At 45.7% G+C, this 26,702-nt stretch overlaps 1 protein-coding gene across 2 annotated transcripts in view; it reads right to left on the bottom strand.

The window, feature by feature from the left end:
• The window catches only part of DNAH1 (dynein axonemal heavy chain 1), a 1,443,760-nt gene that overhangs the window by 771,808 nt on the left and 645,250 nt on the right, over positions 1–26,702 (bottom strand). For both annotated transcript variants that reach the window (XM_078661462.1, XM_078661463.1), the window contains exons 37-38: positions 26,509–26,663; positions 15,253–15,430 (exon numbers count right to left, since the gene is read on the bottom strand). In XM_078661462.1, the coding sequence (XP_078517588.1) occupies positions 15,253–15,430; positions 26,509–26,663 (333 nt within the window). The remainder of the gene's footprint in view (positions 1–15,252; positions 15,431–26,508; positions 26,664–26,702) is intronic.

Here is a 26,702-nt window from a genome sequence, read left to right as displayed (position 1 = left end):
GCATGCCAAGTAAAGTTAAATTAAGAACATTAGAATGTTGTCTAGTTTTCTATCATAGGTATCAAATTAAATTTGGAGAAAAAAACTCTTAGGGAAAGTAAAACTGCGGTGGTAGACAAAGAGGACGAGAACAAAGCAACATGCTGGCTGATTTTTATCTGCTGTGTCTTGAGCTGAGACACAATGTTTTTGATCCAAACGAACAAGTTACTTACCTTCGGTAACGCTTTTTCTGGTAGATAAAGTATCTGCCTGTGGATTCCTCACCTTGTGAATATCCCCCTTGCGTCAGCAACGTTCGAAAAATTGTTTGTAGCACGCCGGCGTGGACGAGGTCATAGGAGCACGGCATCGCGCGCGACTCCATCTGACGTCACCGACTCCATATTAGGCCCACGTCGGTGTGATGACGTCAGTTCCGCCCTTTTTTCCGTGCCTTCGAGGCACCCGGACGGACCAAGGACAGTAGATATATCCGAATACATTGTACACAGTACATACATTTCAAAATTACACACCCATAGTGTGCAGCCAAGGTAAGAAAACCTATTTCAAACGTATACATAAATATACAAAAATGTACATAAACAGGTAAAGCAGAGTGGACAACGGGGAGGCGGGTGGGTCAGTGAGGAATCCACAGGCAGATACTGTATCTACCAGAAAAAGCGTTACCGAAGGTAAGTAACTTGTTCCTCTGATAGATACATGTGCCAGTGGAGTCCTCACCTTGTGAATAGAGTCCCACAGCAGTCCCCACTTCCGGAGGAGGGTGTCCACTCTGCTATACCAGGAAATCTTGGAGGACAGAGCGCGCAAAGTGGCCATCCCTCCTCACCTCGGTATCCAAGCAGTAATGCTTCGCGAAAGTGTGGAGGGAGGCCCAAGTCGCGGCTCTGCAAATGTCCTCAACAGGTACACCTCTAGACAATGCAGAAGTAGCAGACTTTGCCCTGGTAGAGTGAGCTCTTATACCCTCAGGAGGGTCCTTATCTGCCAGAGAGTAGCAGATCTTGATGCACCTAATTATCAACCTGGAAAGTGTGCGCTTGTGCACCGCTCTACCCTTCAGGCAGCCAGCAAAACCAACAAACAGCTGGTCATCCATTCGAAAGTCTCTTGTTCTATCAAGATAAAAGGACACCGCCCTCTTAGGGTCCAGACGGTGCTGTCTCTCTTCCTCCTTAGAAGGGTGAGGGGGAGGATAAAAGGAAGGAAGGGTACCTAGACCTAGATGGAAGGAAGATACCACCTTAGGCAGAAAAGCAGCCCTGGTCCTAAGAACCATTCGATCAGCATGAATGGTCAGGAATGGGGGCTTGGGACTAAGAGTTTGAAGCTCACTTACCCTCCTTGCCGAGGTGATCGCAACTAGGAAGATCGCCTTAAAAGACAAAAGCCTCATGGGACACTTGTTTAAGGGTTCGAAGGGAGAACCTATCAAGAATGTTAAGACAAGATTTAAGTCCCATTAAGGCACGATAAATGGAGAAGGAGGGAACTTATTAGTGAGGCCCCTCAGAAACCTCAAAACCACTGGAGATTTAAAAAGGGACGGCTGATCCGGCAAACAGAGAAATGCCGACAACGCCGAAAGGTAACCTTTGACTGTGGCAACAGCAAATCCTTGCTGCGCCAAAGAAAGAGCAAACTGTAAAATATCGGACAAGCGAGCCCTCAAAGGGTCAATAGACTTCTCCCCACACCAAACAATAAATTTAGACCACCTATACGAATAGATGGACTTGGTGGAGTCACGCCTGGCCGAAAGAATGACATCCACCACATCGTGTGGGAGAGAAAAGGAATTCAGGTTGCCCTGTTCAATCTCCAGGCATGAAGTCTGGAGGTGGGGGTGTAGAACCTGCCCCTCCATCTGAGAGAGGAGATCTGCCCTGAAAGGGAGACGGAGCGGCAGGTGAGAGGAGAGGTGGAGAAGATCCGTGTACCACACCCTTCTTGGCCAATCCGGGGCGACCAATATGACTTGGGCCCGGTCCTGGCGAATCTTCCTCAGAACCCGAGGAATCAAGGGTATGGGAGGAAACACGTAAAGGAGTTGACTTCCCCAACTCAACTGAAACGCGTCCCCCAAAGCTCCTTGCATCGGATACTGGAGGCTGCAGAATGACAGGCAGTGAGCACTCTCGCGAGTGGCGAACAGGTCCACCTGAGGAGTCCCCCACATACGAAAGATGTCGTGAACAACCTCTGGATGGAGCCTCCACTTGTGGTCGGCTGAGAACTGCCGACTGAGAATGTCTGCACGTACGTTCAGAACTCCGGTCAGATAATTTGCCATCAGACAAATCTGGTGGTCCTGAACCCAGGACCAGAGACGCAGAGCCTCTCTGCAGAATCACTGCAACACTACTCCTCCCTGCTTGTTGACATACCACATCGCGGTTGTGTTGTCCGTCAGGACTTGAACCGACTGACCGTGAAGGGAAGGGAGGAAGGCCTTGAGCGCCAGACGTATCGCCCGCAACTCTAGAAGGTTGATGTGAAGCAACCTTTCCTCTGGAGACCAAAGACCCTTGATCTCCAGATCCCCCAGATGAGCACCTAGAGAAGATGCATCCGTTATCACTGTGGCCACCGATGGAGGTAGTTGAAAAGGCTTTCCTTGTGACAGATTGCCTTCCACGCTCCACCAGGACAGATCCGCTGCAGTTTCTCTGGAGATCCTCACTGACTCCCTGAGATCTCCATTGTGCTGATACCACTGCCTGCGGAGGCACCACTGGAGTGCCCTCATGTGCCAGCGTGCATGGTTGACCAACAGAATGCAGGAAGCCATCAGACCGAGCAGACGAAGGACCCTCAGGACTGGAACAACCGCTCCATTGTAGAATAAAGGAATCAATTCCTGTATGTCGCGAATCCTTTGAGGAGGAGGGAATGCACGAGACACAGTAGTGTCCAGTACCGCACCTATGAACAGGTTGCGCTGGGAGGGCACCAGATGAGACTTGGGTACATTTATCGAAAAAACCCAACCTGTGCAACAACTGAGTTGTCTCTTGCAGATGATGGAGCACCTTCTCCGGCGACTCCGCTTTGATCAGCCAGTCGTCCAGATACGGGAAGACAGGTATCCCCGACCTCCTGAGATGTGCTGCCACCACTGCCGTCACCTTGGTAAAAACTCGAGGCGCAGTAGTAAGACCAAACGGAAGGACCGCAAACTGGTAGTGTTGCGACCCCACCGTAAAACGGAGATACTTTCTGTGCGACTTCAGGATGGGGATGTGGAAATAAGCATCCTGCAAGTCGATCGACACCATCCAGTCTTCTTCCAACAGCGCTTGAAGAACCTGCGCAAGAGTGAGCATCTTGAACTTTTCCTGTTTCAGATACAAGTTCAAGATCCTGAGATCCAGGATTGGATGAAGTCTGCCATCCTTTTTGGGGATCAGGAAATACCGGGAGTAGCACCCCTGACCTCTCCTGCTCCGGAACCACCTCTATCGCACCCTTTCTGAACAGTGCCAGGACTTCTTCCTGCAGGAGAAACAGGTGGTCCTCCGAACAATAACCTTGGCAAGGAGGGTAATTGGGAGGGAACTCCTGAAAAGCCAGAGCATACCCATTTTCTACGAGATTGAGAACCCAAAGATCTGATGTAACCGATTCCCAATCCCGTAGAAAATGAGTAAGCCGACCCCCTACCGGACCCACATGATCCGGAATGGTGGATCTAGGGCTGCTTTGCTGTTGTAGGTGGGGGGGTGGGTATTAGTGGAGGAAGTAGAGGAGGAGGAAGCTTGACGTCCACGGGCACGACCCCTTTGTCTCCCTCTGTATGACTTGTACAAAGGGTTCTGTTGTTGCTGCTGTTGTTGGCTTTGTTTACAGGGATGAAAAGTGGACCTCCCAAAGCCCCTGTACTTCCTGGTGGAAGAGCCTCGAGTTTGCAGGCCCACAGACCTAGCCATCGCCCGGCTATCTTTTAACCTCTCCAATGCCGCATTCGCTTTCTTTCCAAAGAGGCCAGTGCCGTCAAAAGGCAAATCTATAAGAGCAGCCTGCACGTCTGCTGAAAACTCAGAAGATTTTAGCCAAGCGGCTCTTCTGGTGGCCACTGAAGAACCCATTATCCTAGCCACAGAGTCCGCCGTGTCCATGCCACTCTGAATAACCTGGCAGGCTGCTGCCTGAGTGTCAGAGACAACCTCATTGAAGTTCTTCTTATCTTCCTCCGGAAGCTTAGATGACAAATGCTTAACCGAATCCATTAAGGCATATACATATCTGCCCAGTAGGCAAGTAGCATTCGTAGACTTCAGTGCCATGCTACCTGAGGAGAAAACCTTTTTAGCAGTTTGATCCAATTTCTTTGAATCTTTATCTCCAGGTACCTGGGGAAAAGAGCCTGCTGACCTGTTCGAACAAGCGGCTTGCACCACCAGACTTTCCGGCGAAGGATGGGAAGTGAAGAACTCAGGGTCACCTGGTGCCACCCTATATCGTCTCGCCACTGACCTGGACACCGCAGGAGCAGACAAAGGCTTATTCCAGACTTCCAAAATTGGTTCAGTCAGAGCCTCAGTGAATGGCAGAGTCAGCTCAACAACTGAAGAAGGAGAATGTAAAACCTCCGTGAGGATATTAGATTTGAACTCCACTGTAGGCAAAGTCAAATTTAGCAGCTCAACAGCCTTTTTAATAACCACATTGTATAGCGCCACATCCCTAGAGGGTGCATCAGAAACTGCAGGCAACCCCCATTCTGGAGAAAGTTCTAGGCTACTAGCACTATGGAGATCCACAAATAAATCCTCCTCCTGAAGTTCCCCCTTCCTCCACCTCAGGGTCCTCATATTCCTTCTCCTCCAGGAGACGCTGGGCTCTACGCCTCGACCACTCCAGACGAATCGAAGTCGTTGGATCCGGTAATGACTTTGACGGAGTCGGAGCCGGCGTCGAACGAGGAACCGGAACAGCTGGAGGATGGGAAGCCGGAACCGGCGTCGATCTCCGATCCAAATCCCGAGGTCGCTCCGGAGCCGGCGAAGCCGCGTGCGGAGTCAAAGACCTCGGCGGCGCCGTACCGAGCCAAGGTGGATATGGCGTTGGCATAAACGGCAGAAAAGGCGCCGGAGCATAAGCATGAGGGACACCCAAGTTAAACGACAATGGACCCATGGGACCCGCAGGTGCTCCAGAGGGGTACATTGCCCTGCCGTTTCTGCCATTAGGCAAGACTAGGCGGCCGCATAGGGCGGCAAAAGGGGGAGAGCAGCAAAAAACAGGAGTTTGAGATCACCTGTCACTTTCTATTTTTTTTTCTTCATCTTTTTATTAAACAGCGCAGTTAGATTGGTCATTTCATACAGAAAGCATTAGTTACAGCCATGTGCCTGTCACTTTCTTGCAACAGCTTAGGGATGCAGTGGAGGAGAAAGTTAAACGCAGCCCGTCTTGTCACCCTAACGATGTTTCTAAAGTTAAGGAAGAGCAACAATCCATTTGTGTTGCTGTTTATCTATGGCGCCTCGAAAATTATGGTTAGGCTCATGACAGCTCTGACACTCCGAATAAAGGCTGCTATTTGGGGGCGGTCAGCTCCAGTGGAGGGAATCTGAAAAAACATAACAGTGTTCCTAGGAGGGAACTAAAGGTGCCGTATCAGACAACGTCAGATGCCGTGGCCTTCTTTCATAAACACCCAGCGCCTCGACCACCTCCCAACTAACCTCTGCATAAAATATGAATGAATGAATGAATGAATGAATGAATGAATGAAAACAAATTTATAACGCGCAGAACTCAGCCCAATGGGCATCAAGGAGCCTAACCAAAATATTTGCAAGTCTAGAGAGCTAGTTACTGGTAGGCTTTCTTGAAGCACCATGTTTTAAGGGCCTTTTTAAAGAGGGGCAGTGAGGATAAAGATTTAAGCTCCAGGGGGAGTGCATTCCAGAGACGAGGGGCGACTGTAGAGAAAGCTCTTCCTCCCCATCTGGTCTTCTTAGTCCGAGGAATTACCAGGAGATGCTGTTGTGATGAGCGTAGACTTCTGCTGGGAACATATCCAGAGAGAAGTGATCCCAACCCATCAGAAGTTCCTGCTTTCAGAGCCCTATATACTAGACAGATGATTTTGAAAGAGATACGATGCTCTACAGGAAGCCAGTGAAGACTCTTTCTGGCTAGAGTTGCAGAGGAAGAGCAGGGAATGTCTAGTACAAATCTTGCTGCCGCATTTTGTACTATTTGGAGACGCTGGATCAATCCCTTATTGATCTCTGCGTACAGTGAGTTGCAATAGTCTAGTCTAGAACCGACCAACGCAACCACTGTCTGTTTCCTAGCTTCCGGGGAGAGGAAATGCACTATTCTTCGAAGAGTTTTAAAAACTCCCCAGCAGGTGGCCACCGTTCTATTAACCTGATGGGTCATTGCCAGCGAGGTATCAAAGATGACCCCAAGGTTTCTAGCTGAGTGTGAGGGGACAGGGCAAGTTCCCAAAGATGGCGGCCACCATTCATTTGACCATACATCCTGGTCCTTTCCAAAGATCAGCACCTCGGTCTTATCACCGTTCAGCCTCAAGGAGTTGAGTACCATCCAGTCGGCGACTGACTGCATACAACTCCTGAAGCTGGACGCTGAGGTGCTAACTGAATGGGCCAACGACACCATGATCTGAGTGTCGTCTGCATACGACACTAATTCCATTCCCTGCGCTTTTACTAATCTCGCTAGGGGGGCCACGTAAATGTTAAATAGGGTCAGACTTAAGGCCGACCCCTGTGGAACCCCACATTGTAGGGATTTAGCAGGGGAGAAGTATTCTCCCAATTTGACCCTCTGTTCTCTATGATCTAAAAATGAGGACAGAAGGCTTAACGCTGGCCCCTCTACTCCCATCTCCCGCAGCCGAGATGTTAAGATTGAGGGAGATAGGGTGTCGAATGCTGCGTCAGATCAAGTAAGACTAGCAGCGTTGTCTGTCCCTGGTCCACTTTCATTCTGATGTTGTCTGTTACAATAGTAAGTGCGGACTCTGTGCTATGGAATTTCCTGAACCCATGCTGGGTCTGATCTAAAAACCCAGAAGAGTCCAGGAAGGCAGACAAATGGGAATTCAGATGGGCCTCAAGCATCTTAGCGGGGGCAGGAAGTAAGGAGATGGGCCTGAAGTTCTTCAGGATTGTAGGGTCAAGGGAAGGCTTTTTAAGAAGTGGTTTGACAATCGCTTTCTTCCAAACTGAGGGAAAAACCCCCTGTGATAGGGCACCATTCATTATCTCCAGTAGAGGAGGGAGTAGTGTATCCCTACAATCCTTTAGCACTTTGAGGGGACAGGGGTCCAAAGGTGAGGTGGATTTGGTCCTGTTCAGCAGAGAGTTAAGGTTGTCCAATGTGATCGGTGGGAAATTGGAGAGAGTCTTAGTGGGATCTTTAGACCAGGCTTCTAGATTTGTAAGGGCCTGGATCGTGTTGAGCTCAAGTGATTTTTGCTGTGTTTCTAAATTAATGGAGATCTTGTCTATTTTAGCATAGAAAAAAGTTGAGATCTTATCACAGAGCTCCTGCGATCCTATCACTGGGTCTGGGATTTGTAGTGAGCAAAGGGAATCTACTACCTTAAACAACTCCTTTGATGAGGTTAGAGAGGTTGTAATATCAGAGAAGAATTCTTGTTTTGTTTTGATGACCATGGTCTTATATTCCGCTAGCGATCGTTTATAAGTCTCTCTGTCCATGGTATCCCATGTTTTTCTCTACTTTCTCTCCTGCCTCCTACATCCCTGTCTCATCAACCTAAGTGTTTCAGTGAACCAGGGGGCGGAGGGTCTACGCCTTGCTGAATATCGGCGGGTTGCTGGTGCTAGGGCATCTACTGCTCCAGCAATAGAGTTGACAAGTTTTTGTGCTGCCTGCTCTGTATCTAATGGCAGGGAGACGGAGCTAATGAGAGGGGCCAGGGCGTCATTAGCGGTGTTTTTATAATTCCTTTTGCCCTCTCCCTGAGTCTGTCCCTTCTTCGGAGTGTCTACATGAGAAAGGGTCAATTCTATTGGCACTGCCAGGTGGTCTGTCCAAACCAGCGAATTAGACCTGGCATATGTTGGCTCAGCAGCAGTTGTGCAATAAGCAGCAATTTATGGTCTGAAGAGCAAAATTAAATCCCTGGTCAATAAAATACCAAAAATGCTAAAGGAAGTACAGGTCTGTTTGAGTTATTATACATATTCCAACAGATCTGCAATTATAACAAGGATGTGGCTATCATATACCCATGGGCATATATATATATCCAGATGACCATGCTATGCAGTCCAATTATAGCCCCAATGTCCAGTTACTGCCTCAATACCAGCCACAGCACCACATGAAAAGGCACAACTATGTACGAAAGGCACAGCGATTAGGAACAGCATCAATGGTAGCAGTGCAGGTTTCAATCATATTCATAGACTTCTGCTATAAGGGCTCAGGGAGATTCTCCACTGGGACATTTTTTAATGATATGGGATCAAATATGACACAGATTGGCTCCATAGCCATTGGTGTGCCAAGCCAGTGCAGCCTGATGCTTCCCAGACGTGGACCCTATTTATTCAAAATGTGCCGGCAATAAATAGGGCCAAGAATTACTTTACATATGCCATTGCCATTGCCAGAAATGTGTCATTTCTACTCACAAACACAAGTGCTCGCTCACATGTTCACATAGACACACATTCTCTCTCTCTCCCCTTTCTCTCACACATACACACAATCACACCCACACACAAACGCACACACATGCACTCACTGTCTCTCTCACACATAGTATTTTTCTCCAACTTTCCTGGTTTCAGCTGCCAGCATCAATCCACTACTGCTCCTCAGCTGCTGTTGCATGGACCCTCAGGCAGCATGCAGTTACTTCCAGGCTCAGGCTCTGAGGCAGGTAACTGAAAGCTGACATCTGTCTGTCTTCACTGCGCAGAGTTAAGTTTTTCACTTTTAGAATTTTCTCTGTACCCTCTTACATCATGTCACAGGATCGAGTGAGGTCAGAGAGGCTCCTGAGCTCACCCTTTGATGAGATGGAAGATGATGAGATGACAGCCTGGTATATGGATGGGCAAGTCACCAAGGCCAGTCTATTCTGCAGCAAAACGAGCAGAGTTGCCACTGTAACTGTTAGGTTATATTATGTTATGTTAGGGGTTTTTTATATAGCGCTCGAATCACGCGGGGGCATCTCGGCGCTTCGCCTAGCATAATACACTGAGGACAGGAGGGGGAACTATGAAGAAAAAATGGGGTTAAAACAAGAATGCTTTCAGGTGTTTCCTGAAAATCAGATAGGAAGTACATTTCCGCAGGGGTAAAGGAAGCTGATTCCAGTATTTTGGGGCAACATAGGAAAATGCTCTGCCACTGGTACGAACAAGGCGAATACGTGGAATCTTCAATAGAGCTAGGGAGTTGGACCTAAGGTTACGGTCCGAGATCTGTTGAACAAGCAACCTTCGAAGGTACTTGGGACCCCTGCCTTCCAGAGCTTTAAACGTCAGGCAACAGATCTTGAAGAAGTTACGTTTTTTTATTGGGAGCCAGTGTAGTTGCTTCAATAAGGGAAGTGATGGGGAGCCGGGCGGACAATTTAGTGTCATCCTGGCAGCCGTGTTCTGAATAACTTGTAACCTGGCCAATAGTGTCTCACCCACTTCAGCTAGTAAGGCATTGCCGTAGTCCAGACGGCTGATTACCAGCGCCTGGACCATGGTTCTGCGATGACTCTCTGGCAGAAAAGGTATTATTCTGCGCAGAAGATGCAGGCTGTAATAACAGGAGCTCACTGTGGCTGAAATATGGTCCTTCATCGTAAGAGCTAGATCTAATTCTAGGCCCAAGTTTTATACTGATGAAGCTGGAACAGGGGGTCGTCCCAACTGGACCGGCCACCACTCCTCTGTCCAAACAGATGCCGCTTTGCCCATAAGCATCAGCTCCGTTTTCTCAGGATTCAGTTGTAGTCGATTTTCGGTCATTCATTTAGAGATGGCCATAATGCCCTCAGAGAAACGCCATTTCTCTTCTTCAGGATTTGAACCAATTGGGAATAAAAGCTGAGTGTCGTCAGCATATGAGATAATTTCAAACCCAAATGGTTCAACAATAGAGGCCAATGGGATCATATAAATATAAAAGAGCGTCGGGCTCAGGCATGAGCCCTGGGATACCTCTTTGTCTAACAGATATTTTTTTGACAGGTAAGGCCCAAGCATAATGGTTTGCCATCGATCTGTCAGAAAATCCGTAAGCCATTTTAAGGCCATTCCTCGTATGCCACAGGCATGTAATCTCTCCGCAAGCATTCCATGAGAGATGGTATTGAATGCTGCGGAGAGATCGAGGAGGATCAGAACCATTGAATCACCATCATCTAGTGTCCGTCTAATAGAGTCGGTTACAGCGAGAATAGCTGTCTCTGTGCTAAACTGGCAGTTAAAGTTCTCAAAGAGTGCCAAATGATTTTTTGGGAATAGAAAGAATGAAAGTATATAGAGAGTGAGAAACTACAGAGGCCTGATTGACAGGGGGAGGGAGTGATGGTTGTAAAAGGGAGGGGGCGGCATTTTTCAATTCTCGCCTAGGGCTGCAAAACACCTAGAAACGGCCCTGCATAGATGCCAAACATGGCATTAAGGAAGTGCGAGGGGTCCTGACCAGGAAAGGGAGGGAATGAACCCAATGGCTGCTCTGAAGGAGGCTGCTCCAGATTTGGCTCCTCTTGACCCTCTGGGTTATCCACCAGAGTCGATGCCCGAGGAATCTCCACGTCTTCTTCATGCTCCGAAGACGGACACTCCAGATCCGGAGAATTCTCTCGAGATCGTACAGGCAAGGCACCACCTTCAGGCTCACAAACAGGAGAAGAAGACACAAAGTCCCTTTGATGTCTTCGAGAAGAAGACTTCCTCTTCGAGTCCGATGACCCAGAATGATGCCTTGAACTATGCTTCTTCCTCTTGTGTTTTTTCTTCGAGGAACCCGAAGCATGTCCCGAAGCCGACCTCGACTCCGACCTGGCCCTCGATCTCGACCTCGACTTCGATCTTGACTTCAGCTTCGATCTCGAGCGTCTAGACCTTGACCTCGAAGATCTCTTGGCTTCTTTACCTTTCACCTTTGCCAGCAGAAGTTTTGCCTCCCGTTCTCGCAGAGCCTTAGGGTTCATCTTAAAGCAGGATCGACAGCCTTTAACATCATGGTCAGAACCCAGACACCACAAACAATCGTCGCGTGGATCTGTGATAGACATCATCCGGGCACACGAGCTGCACTGCTTAAACCCCGTTTTCTTTGACGACATCTTCGACGAAGACCAGAAACACAGTAACCCACAAATAGTAACAAAGTCACTATCTGAATCACAGAAGATCCCAGAAACCGTTAGCGTCGACGACGCGGAAAAAAGGGAACTGACGTCATCACGCCGACGTGGGCCTAATATGGAGTCGGTGACGTCAGACGGAGTCGCGCGCGATGCCGTGCTCCTATGACGTCGTCCACGCCGGCGTGCTACAAAGAATTTTCCGAACGTTGCTGACGCAAGGGGGATATTCACAAGGTGAGAAATCCACTGGCAGATGTATCTATCAGAAATTTTTATTTGTAGTGCTTCAGTCTCCTTATAGACAGGCATTCATTTTCTTTCATCAGTTGCAGGATCAGATAAAAAAAATACCTTGTTCCTTTAATATGCATGGCAAAGCCAATAGGTTTCGCCTATGCAAATTCTATTGACTTTGTGAATGTGTTTTACATATTGCAGAGCAGTGGAACTGCTGTGCAAAACAACTTAAAGTACGAAAAAAAAGAGCTGTGACACGGACAATGACAAAGCCAATAGATTTGCTTTTTTATTTTAAAGCAGCCCAGCTCCCGGGCAGGAAATGAGACTGTTTAAAATAAAAAATAAAAAAATTTTAAGCTTCCGATTGAGTTGGCAGTGGTCCTCGTGACCCTTGCCTACTCACCTTGAAAGGTTTACTAGACGATCTTCACATGTCTCTCGACTCTGACCAATGCAGCCTTCTCATCCTACTTGACCTATCTGCCGCGTTTGATACAGTTGACCACACCCTGCTCCTCCAAGTCCTCCAAGAGCAAGCAGGCATTGAAAGGACGGTACTAAAATGGTTCTCCTCCTTCTTTCACAACCGCACACAAAGAATAAAAATCAACAACTTCGAGTCCGACCCCCGACCCGTCAGTAGAGGAGTCCCACAAGGGTCAGTACTCTCTCCACAACTTTTCAACGTCTACATGGAACCCCTCACCACACTTTTAAGGAAGTCCAACATCCCCTTCCACCTCTACGCGGACGATACACAACTCTACCTGGAAACCACCTCGATCGAAGACATCCACAGACTGAATGTCACGCTCAAAGAGGTCCTACAGTGGCTCTCAATGAACCACCTCAAACTCAAACAAGAGAAAACAGAAGTTCTCCTCATCTCGAATAGAGACAAAATCCCTCAAATCGAGGAATGGCTCAAAGCCACAGACGCCCTCAATTGGGCTCTTGCGCCAACGGACTCGGTGAAATCCCTAGGGATTACCCTCGACCCCAAGCTGGACATGAAAAAATACATCTCAAAAGCCGCAAAATGCGCGTTCCTAAACCTGAAGCTGCTGTACAGAATAAAACCCTTCCTCCCTCCAAAAGATCTCAAACAGGCCACACAGGCGTTGGTGCTTTCCAGAATTGATTATGGAACCGCAACATCGACCAGATCAGCAAAATCTCACTTAGTGTCAGGTTGGTAACCAATATTCCACGGGAGTGAAGAAGAATCCCCACACCTCCAAGGTACAGAAGCAAGAACGTGAAATGAGACACACACTCTTGTCTACTGTCCCCTAAAAGTATGAGGGAATTTACCCTAGGAGTGTCCACCACTCTCCTCATACGAGGGGGGGGCTAGGCAGGGTACAGCAGGAATAATCGTAGGTGGATGTCCAGGCTAGAAAACAAAATATGCAGTACACATAGATCATTCCTTCACTAACCTTTAAGCAGGAATCATTGACATGCGTGATCATACAAGTGTGCTTACCCCAATTGTAGTTTAGTCAGGCTCTCTCGAGGAAGTCAAGGAATAGTAGCCAATATGAGGAGCCACGAGTAGTGGGGCATAGACCTCTCGAGGGACATACACACCAGACCAATGTAAAAAACACAAAAAAGAAATGGGGAATGTGAGGAGCACCGGCCGGCTGCTGAGGGCTGAAACAGCGGAGCAGTGCACACACACACGAGGTGAGACACCCGGCCCTCAAGGGAAAACAAGGGCGGAGCGCTCACACTCTCAGGAAGGGTTTCAACAAACAAAGAAACTCGCCAGGTATTACAATCATACAAGCGAAGCCAGAAACAAGATACGAGCAAAAGAACGCCCGCTAAATGCGTGAGTAAAGCAAGGGAGGTCGCGAGCAACTCTCGCGTATAATAACAGGAAATGCCGTAGTTCGGCAAAGAACACTCTCACTCACGAACACCCATCCAGGAAATAGAAGGGACCAAGGAATGAGGGTGCAGGAGCTGAGTAAGGTCCACAGGCACACGGAGACTCAGCAAGACGCCGCCAAACCTCGCGCCAGGAATCAGGAAGTGAAAAGGTGGGGGCGTGGTACCGGAACAGTAAGCCAAGCAAAGGCTACGTTCTGCCGTGCCTCTTTTCACTGGTTAGGGAGAGTCTCTAAAGAGTCTGTTGGTGGGAAATAGGGGCCGGGTAAAAAGAGCAGAGCTTCATAACCTCGCATGTCAATGCTATCGAGTCCTAACACTTAGGTCCCCTGACCACTACCCTCAATGCCGCAGCAAGAATGGTCACAGGAACGAAAAAATTTGAGCACATCTCTCCAGCACTTAGGGAACTGAAGTGGCTTCCTATTAACCAATGAGACAGCTTTCGCACAGCTTGTCTCACGCATAAAGCCTTGCACACAGGCAAACCTGAATATCTGGCCGCCAAACTCAAAAGGGCCGGTCAGTCCAGGATTCTCAGAAGCTCCAAAACGCTTTAACTCATCCCACTGAAAGCTCGGAAACTCAAAACCGGAAATAAATCCTTTGCGGGTAATGCACCCAAGATTTGGAACTCCATCCCACCTCACATCAGACTGACCATCTCCTTCCCGAAATTCAAGACACTTCTCAAAGCCCTCTTCCTAGGAGACATGTTCCGCAACTGTTTACATATTGCCTCTGAGTTGATATACTGAAGATGTTTTTGTTTTTGTTTTCTTCTCTGCTCTCGTTTTCCATTCAGAACTTGTTTGCTCATAATGTGTACATGCTGTGAAGCGCTCTGATACCCTCGGGTCCAGCTAGCGCTATACAAAACTCCAATAAATAAATAAATAAATAAAACTAGTGGAAGGGGTCCAAAGAGGATCCCTTCACTTTTTCAAACAAGTTACCACCTGAACTTGGGAGGCAGAAACTTTCAATGGTTTGTGACTGGAATCCTAGTCACAAACTATTGACATATATGTCGCCAAATCGTTATTTGAAAGCAACAACCACAACATATCCCTTTTACATTGTGGTTTGGTAACCATTCAGAAACCCTTTTAGCAGAAGATAAATGTTTATGACTCTTAAAAAGGGTCTATTTTTTTGAAGTCTCAAATATTAAATTGAAGTGTTCGGGACCCCAAAAAAGTGTTCTACATCTGGCCTACGTGGTTAATACATATACATTATTGAGCTCTTGAGCTTTGGTTACTAGAAAACAATGCTCTTTCCAGTTCTGTTCAGAAGGTGGGAGGAAATTAAGGAAAAGAGTGATGATAAGATTACATCTGTTTAAATCTGTTCATTCGGTTAACAAAACAATTTGGGAGAAGAGAGGGAATAGTGCCAGTTACATTTTGCACACGTGGAGAGATGCATGCGGAGATTTGAGACTAATAAGTAGAGGGATGCTAAAGATAATAATGGAAGTAGAGGACTGATGGCAATGACAATCTGAATGAAGCAATTGTGGGACAGAAGGATGCTTTGGGGAGAGAGCTGATACATCCTACTTGGTGCTTGAAGGGGTGTAGATTAATTGTGAGAAGTGATCAAAGGAAGCGATAAATTGAACTGTAGGAAGTAATAGCAAAGACATTCTCATGCTGATTAACTTGACAGCTTTTTCCGAGTTAAAAAAGGTGTTGGGAGGGTTTTAAATGTGCTGAGAATGAGGACAGAAGAAGAGGTCAGATAAATTGAGCGTTTCTCACCTCACTCAGTTTGATGATCTCTCCTGAGCTAAGGCATAACTTTTTGTTATCATCCAGTACTGTATTCATATTTTCAATCCATACTGCGTCTACTGGCCCATCGAACATATACCACTTCTTATCATGGTCTGCTGCAGAGGCCCCTCCACGGATAAGTGAGGAAAGGATCCCATCAGTCCTGTAAAAGTCAACAGAGTAATGGATTAGTGACCCAGTTTAATACAATATATATGCTTAAATAATTGTGATGTAAATGTATCAGTGATGTGTATTATGACTCTAACATAATTAGAAGAAAAATAAAGATTTTTAAGCACTGGGGTTGTTCCTACACTCATGGCATATATGCATTTTTATTGTTATATGTATACCTTGATGGTTTTTGGATACCCGAATAAAGTATTTCTGACTTGTGACCCAGCATTGGTGGATACTTACTGTAAAGTAGTGTAGAATATATTATAAAATGTATGTAATTTAGGCCAGGGAAAAAACAAATATTATGATCTCTTTCGTTCACATTGAGGCACTCAAACTAAAACTGATCATAATCTATATATGCCTCTAACCTCAAGCACTTTTCCTTCATTAATACTTCAATAGTACAAGATCATTTGTTGGATATTTTTCATGCAGGTTAATCAGGCCAGACCCCAGCTTCTGACCTTAACTTTTCTGAGGAATGGTGGGGATCTGTTATGGTGCCTAGATATCCTCTTCTTATTCCTAGTTGTAAGACCAAGAATGAAATCCAGGCCAAACATGTGAAGGAAAGAACAAGTACTTACCTTTGGTAATGCTCTTCCTGGAAGAGCCGGTGTCAGTTGCTTTCAAGACTGTCTGGGCCTCGCAGACCCACAAAAACAAATTGGTAGACAGTGTGCAAATTTCTAGATTTCAGACCTTATTAAGGGATAGAGGCCAACCACGAAATGGAGACCATGGGAGGGTTGGAATGGTATCTGCAGCTAGAGACTCTACCAGAAAGAGTGTTACCGAAGGGAAGTAATTTATTGTGATAGAGACTTCTCGCTTCAGATTTCTCACCTTGTGAATTGATACCAAAACAATACCTTTTCTGAACGTGGGTTTGTGGATGGACTAAAGCCAGAAAGTCTTGCAGGACCGAGCAGGCAAAATGCCCCTCTCGGAGAACTTGACTGTACGGGCAATAGAGCTTTTGAACATATGGAGGGGCTGGCAGAGGTCTAGGAAAGGGACTCCGTGTGCAAGCCCAGTGGTAGCAGATTTGGCCCTGGTAAATGAGCATTCAGTCCTTTAAGAGGCTGCTTCTTTGCCAATGCATAGCCAATCTTAATGCAGAGCATGACCCAGCTGGAAGCTGGTTCTCTTCTGCACTGCACTGCCTTGCCTTTATTCGCTCCAGTGAACCTCATAAAGAGCTGCTTGTCTAGCCCGTGGTCGTTGGTACAATATATGTAGAAGCTCAATGCTCTTTTGGGGTCCATGCAATGAAATCTCTCCTCCTACTAAGAGGGATGGGGACGAGCATAGAACGCTGACAGGGCAACGGGTTCACCAATGAGGAATAGCATCACAACTTTTGGCAGTAAGGACTACAGAGTCCACAGAACCAGTTTGTCTTGGAAGAAGAAAGTGTATGGTGGAACGACACAAATAGCCTGACTCTCACTCACATCTTGTGCCAAGGTGATGGCAAATAGTAGCACAGTCTTGACAGTGAGGAGCCGTAATAAACAGCTGTGAAGCGGCTTGAACGGAGTACACATCAGATAAATAAGTCAGTGCCAGATTAAGGTCCTATACCAAAAGAAGAAGGGGGAAACTTGCTGCAGCCCTTTCAAAAATTGCATCACAACCACTGACTTAAACAATGGGGGTTGATTTGGTAACCTTAAGAAGACAGAAAGGTCCGAAAGATAACCCCCAACCATGCCCAAAGCACAGCCTTGCTGTGCAAGAGACAGAACAAATAAAAGAACATCAGATAACTTGGCCTGGAGTGGATCAATTTGGCGTGTGCGGCAACAAACCACAAATTTGAGCCAACAACAGGCATATACCGTTTTTGTTGAGGGACCCCTGGCTAACAACATAGCGTCTATCACCGAAGGAGGAAGCCTCTGCCACTCAATCTCCAAGCATGAAGGTGGAGATTGTGAAGGCCCGAGTGCAAAGCTCTATCCTATTGATGTGACAGCATGTCCTCTTGGAAGGGCAGACTGATTGGAAGACACATGCTCAAGCCTAGTAGATCTGAATACCAATATCTCAGTGCCCATTCCAAAGCAACCTGGATGACTTTGGCCTGGTCTGTCCTGATCTTTTTGAGAACTCAGGGTAGGAGTAGAATTGGCAGAAAGCTATGCAGGAGTCTTCAGTTCCACTTGAGGTGGAACATGTCTTCAAGCAATAGACAACTTGGAAACCTCAACGCGCAGAAGTGCTGACATTGTGCATTCTCAGTGGTAGCAAATAGCCCGAGCAACGTTCTCCACATTAGCAGAAGAGACCTTGTGCCACCTCTGGGTCTAGCTGCCATTCGTGATCCCCTAGGTATTGCCGGCTGAGCTGCTCTGCTTTGACATTGAATGATTCTGCCAGGTGGCTCACCAGCAAGAAAATTCCTTGATGGTCTAGCCACTTCTAGAGGCACAAGGCCTCCTGGCATAGGGTCTGTGACCCCACCCTGCCTTGCCTTTTGCATGACCACATGGTGGTGTTGCTGTCCGTGAGCACTTAGACTAGCCTCCCCTTGATGGACAGCAGGAAGGCTTATAACACCAAGTCGATGGCCCTCCATTTCAGAAGGTTGATGTGGAGCTGGGCCTCTGATCTCCACCTCTCACAGGTGGTTGCCTTAACCCAGCTTCGGTCACCACAGTAAGCTCGGGAGGGCAAGAGGGGCATCTGCCACCTAGCCAATTATGGTCTAGTACCCACCACTGCATACCTTTCATAGTCTCCTCCAATATCTGAACATGATCAGAGAGCTATCCTTGATGTGGGGCCCACTGAGACGTCAGATCCCATTTCAGAGCCTGCATATGCCATCTAGTGTCCTCAATCAGCAGGATGCAGGCGGACATCAGTTCCCAGAGTCGACCTCACCGAAATCCAGGACTGAGGCTGAAAAATCTGTATCATAGCCTAAATATCCTGGACTCTCTTTCTCAGTAGAAAGCCTTGAAATGGAAATGTGTCCACAATGGCTATAATAAAGGGAAGTGTCTAAGAAGCAGTCAGGTGTGACTTCCGAACACTGATAGTAAACCCCAAAGATGACAAGAAATGTGTCGTAATCTGGAGTTGGTTGGTGACTGGTTGATGACTGAGTGAGGCGAGCTATCTTCAACAGCCAGTTGTTGAGGAAGGGGAAGAGTGGCACCCCTACAAAGGTGTGATTCCACCACCACTATCATTCTGATGAACACCCGAGAGGGGCTGGTGAGACTAAAAGGGAGCAGAGCGAACTGAAAATGCTTACACCACAAACTGCAGGTAGCGCCGATGGGCCAGCAAAGGGAGGGAAGTCTAATTCCACCATCCAGTTTCCAGCGTCGATGGCAGACAAGACGTGGTACATGGTGAGCATTTTGAATTGCTCCTCCAAGAGGAAGGCGTTGGTCTAGATTAGTCCTTCTTGGGCACCAGAAAGTATTAAGAATGATAACCACACCCTACTTCTGGCACCATCACCCTTATGACAGCCTTTTTGGCAAAAGGGCTTGCACTTCCTGCCACAAAATGGAGAGATGGTCCTTTGCCCGTTGATAAGAGAACGGTGGAAGGAATGATGGAAAAGAGAGAAACAGCAAGGCGTATCCCTTGCAAACAATTCGTAGGACCAACCTGCCCAATGTGCTCTTCTGCCAGCCCTATAAAAATCAATGGATCCTGCCTCCCACAGGGTAGCTGTGCCCCTGCCATGTCACACTAAAGAGATCTGATAGGAGCTGCCATAGGCGGTGGGCTGTACGGCACGCCGACCTTTGCGTGGGGACAGTGGACACTAGAGCCTTTACAGCGAAACTGTTGGATTTCCTGTGGGGGCTGGATGGTTTGGCTGTAAGGGGGGCCTCGGCCAAAGGAACGGTGGAACTACTGCAGAAAGGCCTAGAGAGCAAGCAGTAACCAAGCTCTCCATCAAGCGCCCGAAAGCAGAATCCGCTACCTCCCAGGACAGGTGTGTCTCATCCAAGGACATGTCCACAAAGGAGAACTGGACGTTGCCTACTTCCGTGGTTTGGAGTTAAGATACAGGCCCAGCTCCTCCATAGACACCTCAAGGCTGTCGCAGAGAGCAAGAAGTATGCAGCCAGAAAACCAGCGGGCAGTTGGACATAACACACAACAACCTTCAAACCCAGTTGATCACATGGCAACAAATGGTGGTGAATGGCAACACTGGTGCTTTTGGCCTATCTGATGGAATGGGTGGTGTCCAAGCCATAACGTATCGTGAACTTTGCAGCACTTCAACCATTTTGGATTGCCTGAGAAAGGACAGGGTAAAGGTCTTGTGTGCCCAAATCCCAACAGATGTGCGAATATCCTCTCAACAAACAGTTGGGGTTAACAGATCAGACAGCCAGGCATTTGCAGAGCGTTTCCACTCACTTAAATTCCCTATCAGGGGCAGTGTGGGAAATGTATTGAGATTAGAACGGCTGGTACAAGCCTGCACCGCTAGACTTTGTTGAGAGTGGTACTGTGAAAAAACGCTGGATAGGCCGGAGGAGGGCGTTGATGGCACCTGGCAATTTGTCAATTGACGGGGGTAGCAAAGCAAGGTTTGGCCCAAGCCCCCAAAAAAGTATCCGTCAATGCCTTGTTAAAAGGAAGAAAGGGCTCAGAAGATATTTAACAGGGTTGTAGGACTTCTGTTCAGAGATTAGTATTCACCTTCAAGGTGAGGAGCTGAAGTAAGTGGGTATAAAGTGCAATAGTGCTATTCAGTATATGTACATGAATACTGAGTGATTGAGAATGCAGTGGTGTTTGATACACACTCTGACTGAGTTAAAGGCTCTAAAATCACAAAAAAAACAGTACACTATTATTGTGTCAACATTTCAACCCTGTGCGAACAATTGAGCAGGGTCCTCATCAGCACCATGATTGGGAAATGCAATGGAGGAGAAACCACATGTCAATTGGTTTATGATAGTCTAATTTTTGAGTTTAAAGTAAGTTAGTAAGTTAGTTTAATTGACTAAAGTGATCGGAGTGGCAGGTAACCTACCAATTTGTGGATATTCATGAAGAGAATGTCAATTAGTACATTCCAGAAGGGTTCCGCCACATCGGTCAGATCAGGTAAAGCAAAATATTGTCTAGATCTGTGGTGAGAAATGTATTGGTTATGTACTGTGTGTGAAAAAGACTCTACATACAAACACTTGTTAAAGAATAAAACCGCTCTAGGGACTCACTCAATATGTGAGTCTCCTTGTAAAAGTATGTGGACTCGGATTCGTGTGATGTCAGCCGAGGTTGGACCGGCATCGGAGAAGACAACTGGGACTTGCATCTTCAGTCAGCGAAGTCGGCCTTAATGTGTCTGGGGCCATAGTGGGTTGTGGTGTCAGCAGGGGAGGGAGTCGGAAGAAGGGCCGGAGGTAAGGGTGCAGGGTCCAGGAGCCTCCAAAGGGAAACCCACCGTCAGCATCCCAGGTGGAAAGCATCTGCCAGAGGGAGTCAGCAGAGATTCAAAGATCCAGAGAATGGCTGAGCGGAACTCTTCAATCTGATGCGGCGTAGGTGGATGCCACAGAACTTAGGTTGTTTGGGAACCAGCTGTAGAAGCAGCTCTGAAGTTGGTTGACTTCGGGAGTGAGAGTGAGAACAGTGTCACCGCCTGGTTAGGTGAACATGAGTGGTGCAAGGGAGCGGAGTCCTGCTTCGACTTCTTGTGTTTTTACGCTTACCTGATGATTAGGAGCGCGATGTTGACCGATCTCTGGAGCGGTTCTGACAACTCCAGATCAGAAACAGGACAGGGAGCGAAGTTTGGACATGGAGCTGGAATTGAACATAGTGTTTTGCCTTGCGTTCCCCTTTGGGTCTATTGATGTGCAGTCTCTGCAGGCATTGGAGTCATGGGTTGACCTCAGGCACCACAGGCACACCTAATCGGGATCTGTGCCAGACATTTGTTTGCAACAGTCCCAAGAGGGCTTAAAACCTGTTGATTTAGGGGTGACATCACTTGTATAGCGTAGAAATTTAGAGAAAAATTGAGGTAAATGTCTCTGAAACCTGGGCGGGAGCTCCGGATCCGCATCTGGATGGGGCAGAAAGAAAGAAACTAGCGTCAGCGCATAGCATCTATATAGGCCCCACACGTGATTTCCAGTGTCAGTGTGGAACCGCAAGATGCAAACTTCTGGTGCACGGAAGTACTGAAGAAAAGTTTTCAGATTCAAACTGACTCCTGGAGAATATTCAAGAAGGTGAGGAAACTGTGGCTATTAGTCTCTATCAGAATGAGAATATTTCAAGCTCACAGTGAACCCTTGGCCCTCTGAGGGCAAGCCTGTCTAAGGAGCCATTAATATCCTGTCTCAAAAAAGGAAATTCAACATGATGCTGAGGCACAGAGTGCACTTCACAGTGTCTTGAATGACACCCAAGTAATTCATGCAATGGTTAAGCGTTTTGGCTTTATACATCACCTTCCTAAACTTGAATTTAACTCACACGTGTTGCTCCAAAAGCAGGGGGAAGCAACAAAGAAAACAAGTATAGGAAATGTTGGTGATCACTGGAACCCATGTGCATGGCTCCAAGTGCATTTTGAAGTCCTCACACCTATACCCAAAAAATGGAATAAAATGGTTTGGATGGCGAGTTCTATGTCATCACATTCAGTCCACATGAGACATGATTGATGCCATGTGATGCAATGACAGCATGTAAAAATGCTTATTGGTCACAGCCTTTTGGGATATTCCAATCTGCAGATGTCATAGTATCCATTGTACTCTCATAAAGGCATGTTTTACGCACTTCCCAGAAATCTGACTCGGGTATCTGGACTTTTAGTATTGGCATATTATGCTATATGAAGCAAGACCATTGTATTTAAACATTCTTGGGTCAGTGCTTTTGATGCAGATTTCACTGATTGTTCTATCCCTTAAACATTCACTCTCTCCTTGCCCAAAGCTGTAAGCTATTCCACTCTTAACAAGATATTTTCCTGTAGGGTCCATGTCAACAAGGCCTGAGATTTCTGCGACAGGGTTTTTAGCTATTGTTAGATAATACAATGTGCTTGTTTTGTGGGTTTGCTTTTAATATCTTGCTTTTAGACAAGTAAGCTTACTGCACTGAGGTCCTATACACTGAAGTGAACATGGATTCCCTCCGTGAACAGGGTCTCTGCATGCACCCCTTTCTAGAGACTTATGTCATAGCTGTCACCTAAGCAAGAAGGACATCAAAACACATATGAAATGCATACTTTCTATGGGTCAGCAAATGTAAGGATGAAACGGAATTGAGAAAAACTAGCGCTAGTTATTTCCACATGCTTGAGGTTTATCAAGTTGAGGCATGCACGGATGTGCATGTCGCACTAGACATATCTAAGATTTCATGATATGAAGGATAGAATTGAAAGCACTCATCCAAAATTGCAAGCTAGTAACGTCAGACTGAAACACGATTGTCAGTATGTGAATCATGTCTTCTAACAGAAAATGACTCTAAGGCAGTAATGTGATGCAATCTGTTTCTCTGGCATGTGGAATTGCACAGGGCTTCGATTGTAAGTTCAAGGAACAAGAAAGCTAGATTATTCTATTTCTGCCCCAACGTCAGATCTCAGTAAATCTCATCTGTGTCATCCTCTGCCTCAGCTGTTTGTGCAATGTGGAGAAAAAAAATCGAAATTATCTGAAAAATGGTGGTTTCAGGCACTGTTATTAATCTGTGGTTGGCAGGTGGAAAGTGGGGCACTGACACGGAAGGGTATCTTCACTACATTCATGAATACTAAATATCCCAGCCCATTAGTCAAAACCTGGGTCATCTTTAATGCATTTATCCTCTTTTAAGGATGGATTCAGGATTGTACTTATGTCTACTAATGTTCACTCATTATTCGCATTTTACCAAAAGTTGTTTATCTATAGTCATTGGAGTCAATCTTCTCACCTGTCTCCTCTAGGTCAGTTTCTTCTTCTTCCTCATGTGACTGGTGAAGTCATTATTGTCATAGTGGCACAGCTAAAGTGCTAAGCAAAGGGCATTTAAGGAGATTTTTATATTTTTTCTCAGAGGCTAGCAGCTCACGTTTAACCTATATTTGGCTATAGTGGTGTACCATCAATAATTTAAGGGTTAATGCAACTCTTCATAACAGCAGACCATCTTTACATTTTTCAAATGATGAGATATGAGATTTCCATAAATGTCCTTCAAAGTTTTGCAAGACTCACAGTGAATGGATTTCCTTCACAATTTCTTCTGCATATAATATGCCCCCGTAACTCTTTAAAATCACTGGTTCTTTTATTACTCCTCTTGCCTTAGAGAATTAACGTACTCTTTCAGCCAAACTATGTGATGATCTTTCAGATTACTTTTTTAAGAAAATCCAAACAATTTAGGCTCAGTTTTCAAGTCAAAGCCTGCTTGATTATCTTGATGCCTCAAGCTTAACGTCTGGTTCAATATTATCAGTATTTAATTCCATATCTCTTGAGCACTCAGCTAAAGTACTTGTCAAGCGCAAATCTGGGTCCTTTCTAAATCAATGTCCCTCGACATCTTAAAGTTAGTCTCCACATATTTTAAATAAGATCATGAATAGTTCTTTGGAGTTCACAACGGTTCCTAAGAGTTGGGAACAGGCTATTTTGCTTCCATTATTAAAGAAGCCAAAATCTGATCCAAATATTTTAAGCAATTTCAGACCAATCTCACTCTTGCCGGCCATGGTGAAAATGATGGCAAAATTATTTAATAAACAACTCACCCATTAATTGGCATTCAACCATGTTTTGCATGGCTCTCAATCTGACTCTGTTCAGGTTTTAGTACCGAATCCCCCTTCCTAGAAATCTCAAAGTTTATTAAAGAAAATCTCAACCAGAATTCCCCTTTGATGGTGGTCCTACTATACCTATCTTCCGTGTGTGATATGGTCTCTCATTTAATTTAAATAAATAGGCTCAGGTACATTGGAATCCAAGTTTGCGCATTGACTTGGCTTCAATAGTTTCTTGAAGACAGAACGCAGGCTGCTTTTACTGCACCTTATCCAAAGAATCCAAAACCTCTTGAATACGAGGGTCCCATCAGGCTCTCCACTGAGTCCTACTCTTTTTAATATATATCTGGAGCCATGGCGAAACTTGTTGAATCGTGGGGCTTGAGAGGGATCTCATATGTTGATGACACTCAACTTTTTCTGTCTTTTCAGGAGGATAATATGGAGGCACTGATTTCATAAAAATAATGTCTAAAATCAGTAGTGGAGTGGATGAAGTTATTGTCTCAAATTAAATTCTGACAAAATGGAGATTTTGTTTTCAGGACAAAATGCTCTCCAGATTCCTGCATCTGGTGGCCGGCTGAGCTTGGATCTCTCTCCCCTCAATAGTAAGAAATCTAGGTATCAAATTTGATACTAATCTTTCTATGTCACCTCAAATTAAGGCAATTTCCTGTTACTGTTTTACAATACTCAAATACTTAAAGAGAAGGTTGCACTAGCACTTTGTCCCAGAGCATACTCAAAAGATTATTGTTCACACTATGGTAACCTCTAGACTTAACTATGCGAGCAGGTTGTATTTGGGACTTCCGGCTTATCTGTTCAAGCGCCTTCGGGATTTTGAAAATTCCTTTTTGATTATCTGCAACACCTTATTTCCCACAGTTGCATGGGTTGACTGCAATCAAACACATTCAATTTAAGTTGCTAACTTTTGCCTACGGAGCATAAGTGCAGAAAGGACCCTTCTACGTAAGGAAGAGATTTAAACCTTATTGCCAGATCAGAACTCTGAGATCACATAATTCCAAACTGCTGCAAGTTCCCCAGGTCCATAAAGTTTGATGAGGGGAGAGATTGTTGTTCATCTCACATCCAAATTCTGGAATTCTTCCCTTCTCAGTTTACGTTAAGGCCATTCCGAAGGTATTTATTAAAAATATCTTAATACTTTTCTTTTTATGAAATTTGTGTTACTTTTTTTTTGTTTCTACTGAACAGTTGACTTGCCACTAGCACTGTGACACTTTTTCAGGAGCAGCTGTGCGGTTCATAAATTGTACTGTATTGTAATATAAAGGTTCTTATGGTTCAGTGAATAACAGAAGAGTAGAATGGAACTTTTGGAGACCAATCACAGTCTTTTGTTTTTTGGCTAGAAGGCTAGCTCCACGGTATGGTGGCCATCTGACTATACATGCATTTCGGGCTCAGTTTTTCTATATGTTTGCTGCACACTTATTGTATTATTTGCTTTTAGGTGTTCTCTTTTGAAAAGAGGAAAATGAATAGGTATTTGGTCTGCAATGCTAAGCAGTTTTGTATTTTGGGGGGGGGGGGGGCAGCCATAAATACAATTCTGGTTATTTGAGTATCATTAGATTGACTCCCAGTGCTGTCACTTCATACACTATCCTTTCAGGAATTTACTCTTTCTTTTTGTAAGTTCATATTTCAGTTCTATAGGAACCTTGTGCCCTGTCTGGTATGCCTTTGTACTCCGAAATGGAAATTGTTACCAACAGATATTAAAATGAATCATTCATTATGCTACATTGGTCTTTTTACTTGCAGGACTCTTTTTTAGACATGTTATATTTTCTTGTCCCAGTGATGGCCATCTTACTAGCAACAGAGTTGAAATGCAGTCAGTCATATTACATTTGAACCAGGGACAAAAGCCGTCTAATATTTATTGCTGTCATATTGACCTAATTTGGTGTACCTTTATTACAATCCAATGGTCACTTGCTAATATTTGTATGATTGTTTTTGCTCACAAGCTCCTTCTCCTTCCTTATAAACATTCACCATACAAATTACATAATAACTGCAATACATCTTTTAAACTGTATACACGTCCAATTAGTGAAAAGGCTTAAGCTCTAAGGAGGAAATTATGGTCCTCAAGATGATAAAAACCCATGGATGGATAAATAAATAAAAGACGAAACCATGTTTTTTATTTATTATATACCCAGGTCCCATTTTGTATATTCGGTTCCCCTTGTTGTTTGCTATAATCCAGTTTCTAAAAGTAGCATTACCATTCATGGGTGAGCAAGTCAAACTCTCCATACAGCTGTCCCATTGTTATAGATTTAGGATTCAGAATGTAGTAACGCACTGCCTCATATGTGCCACCACTTATGGATGGCATACCCTTCAGGGATGTCATTGCAGCTGCCAGGACTTTATAGCACTGAAATGAAACAAAAATATAAGATGTTAAACATGAGCA

This window comes from Lissotriton helveticus, chromosome 9 (assembly GCF_964261635.1).
Source record: "Lissotriton helveticus chromosome 9, aLisHel1.1, whole genome shotgun sequence".
In the NCBI taxonomy this organism is placed as follows: domain Eukaryota; kingdom Metazoa; phylum Chordata; class Amphibia; order Caudata; family Salamandridae; genus Lissotriton; species Lissotriton helveticus.
The sequence above is the reverse complement of the archived record's forward strand: the minus strand, read 5'-3'. Positions and strand labels throughout refer to the sequence as shown.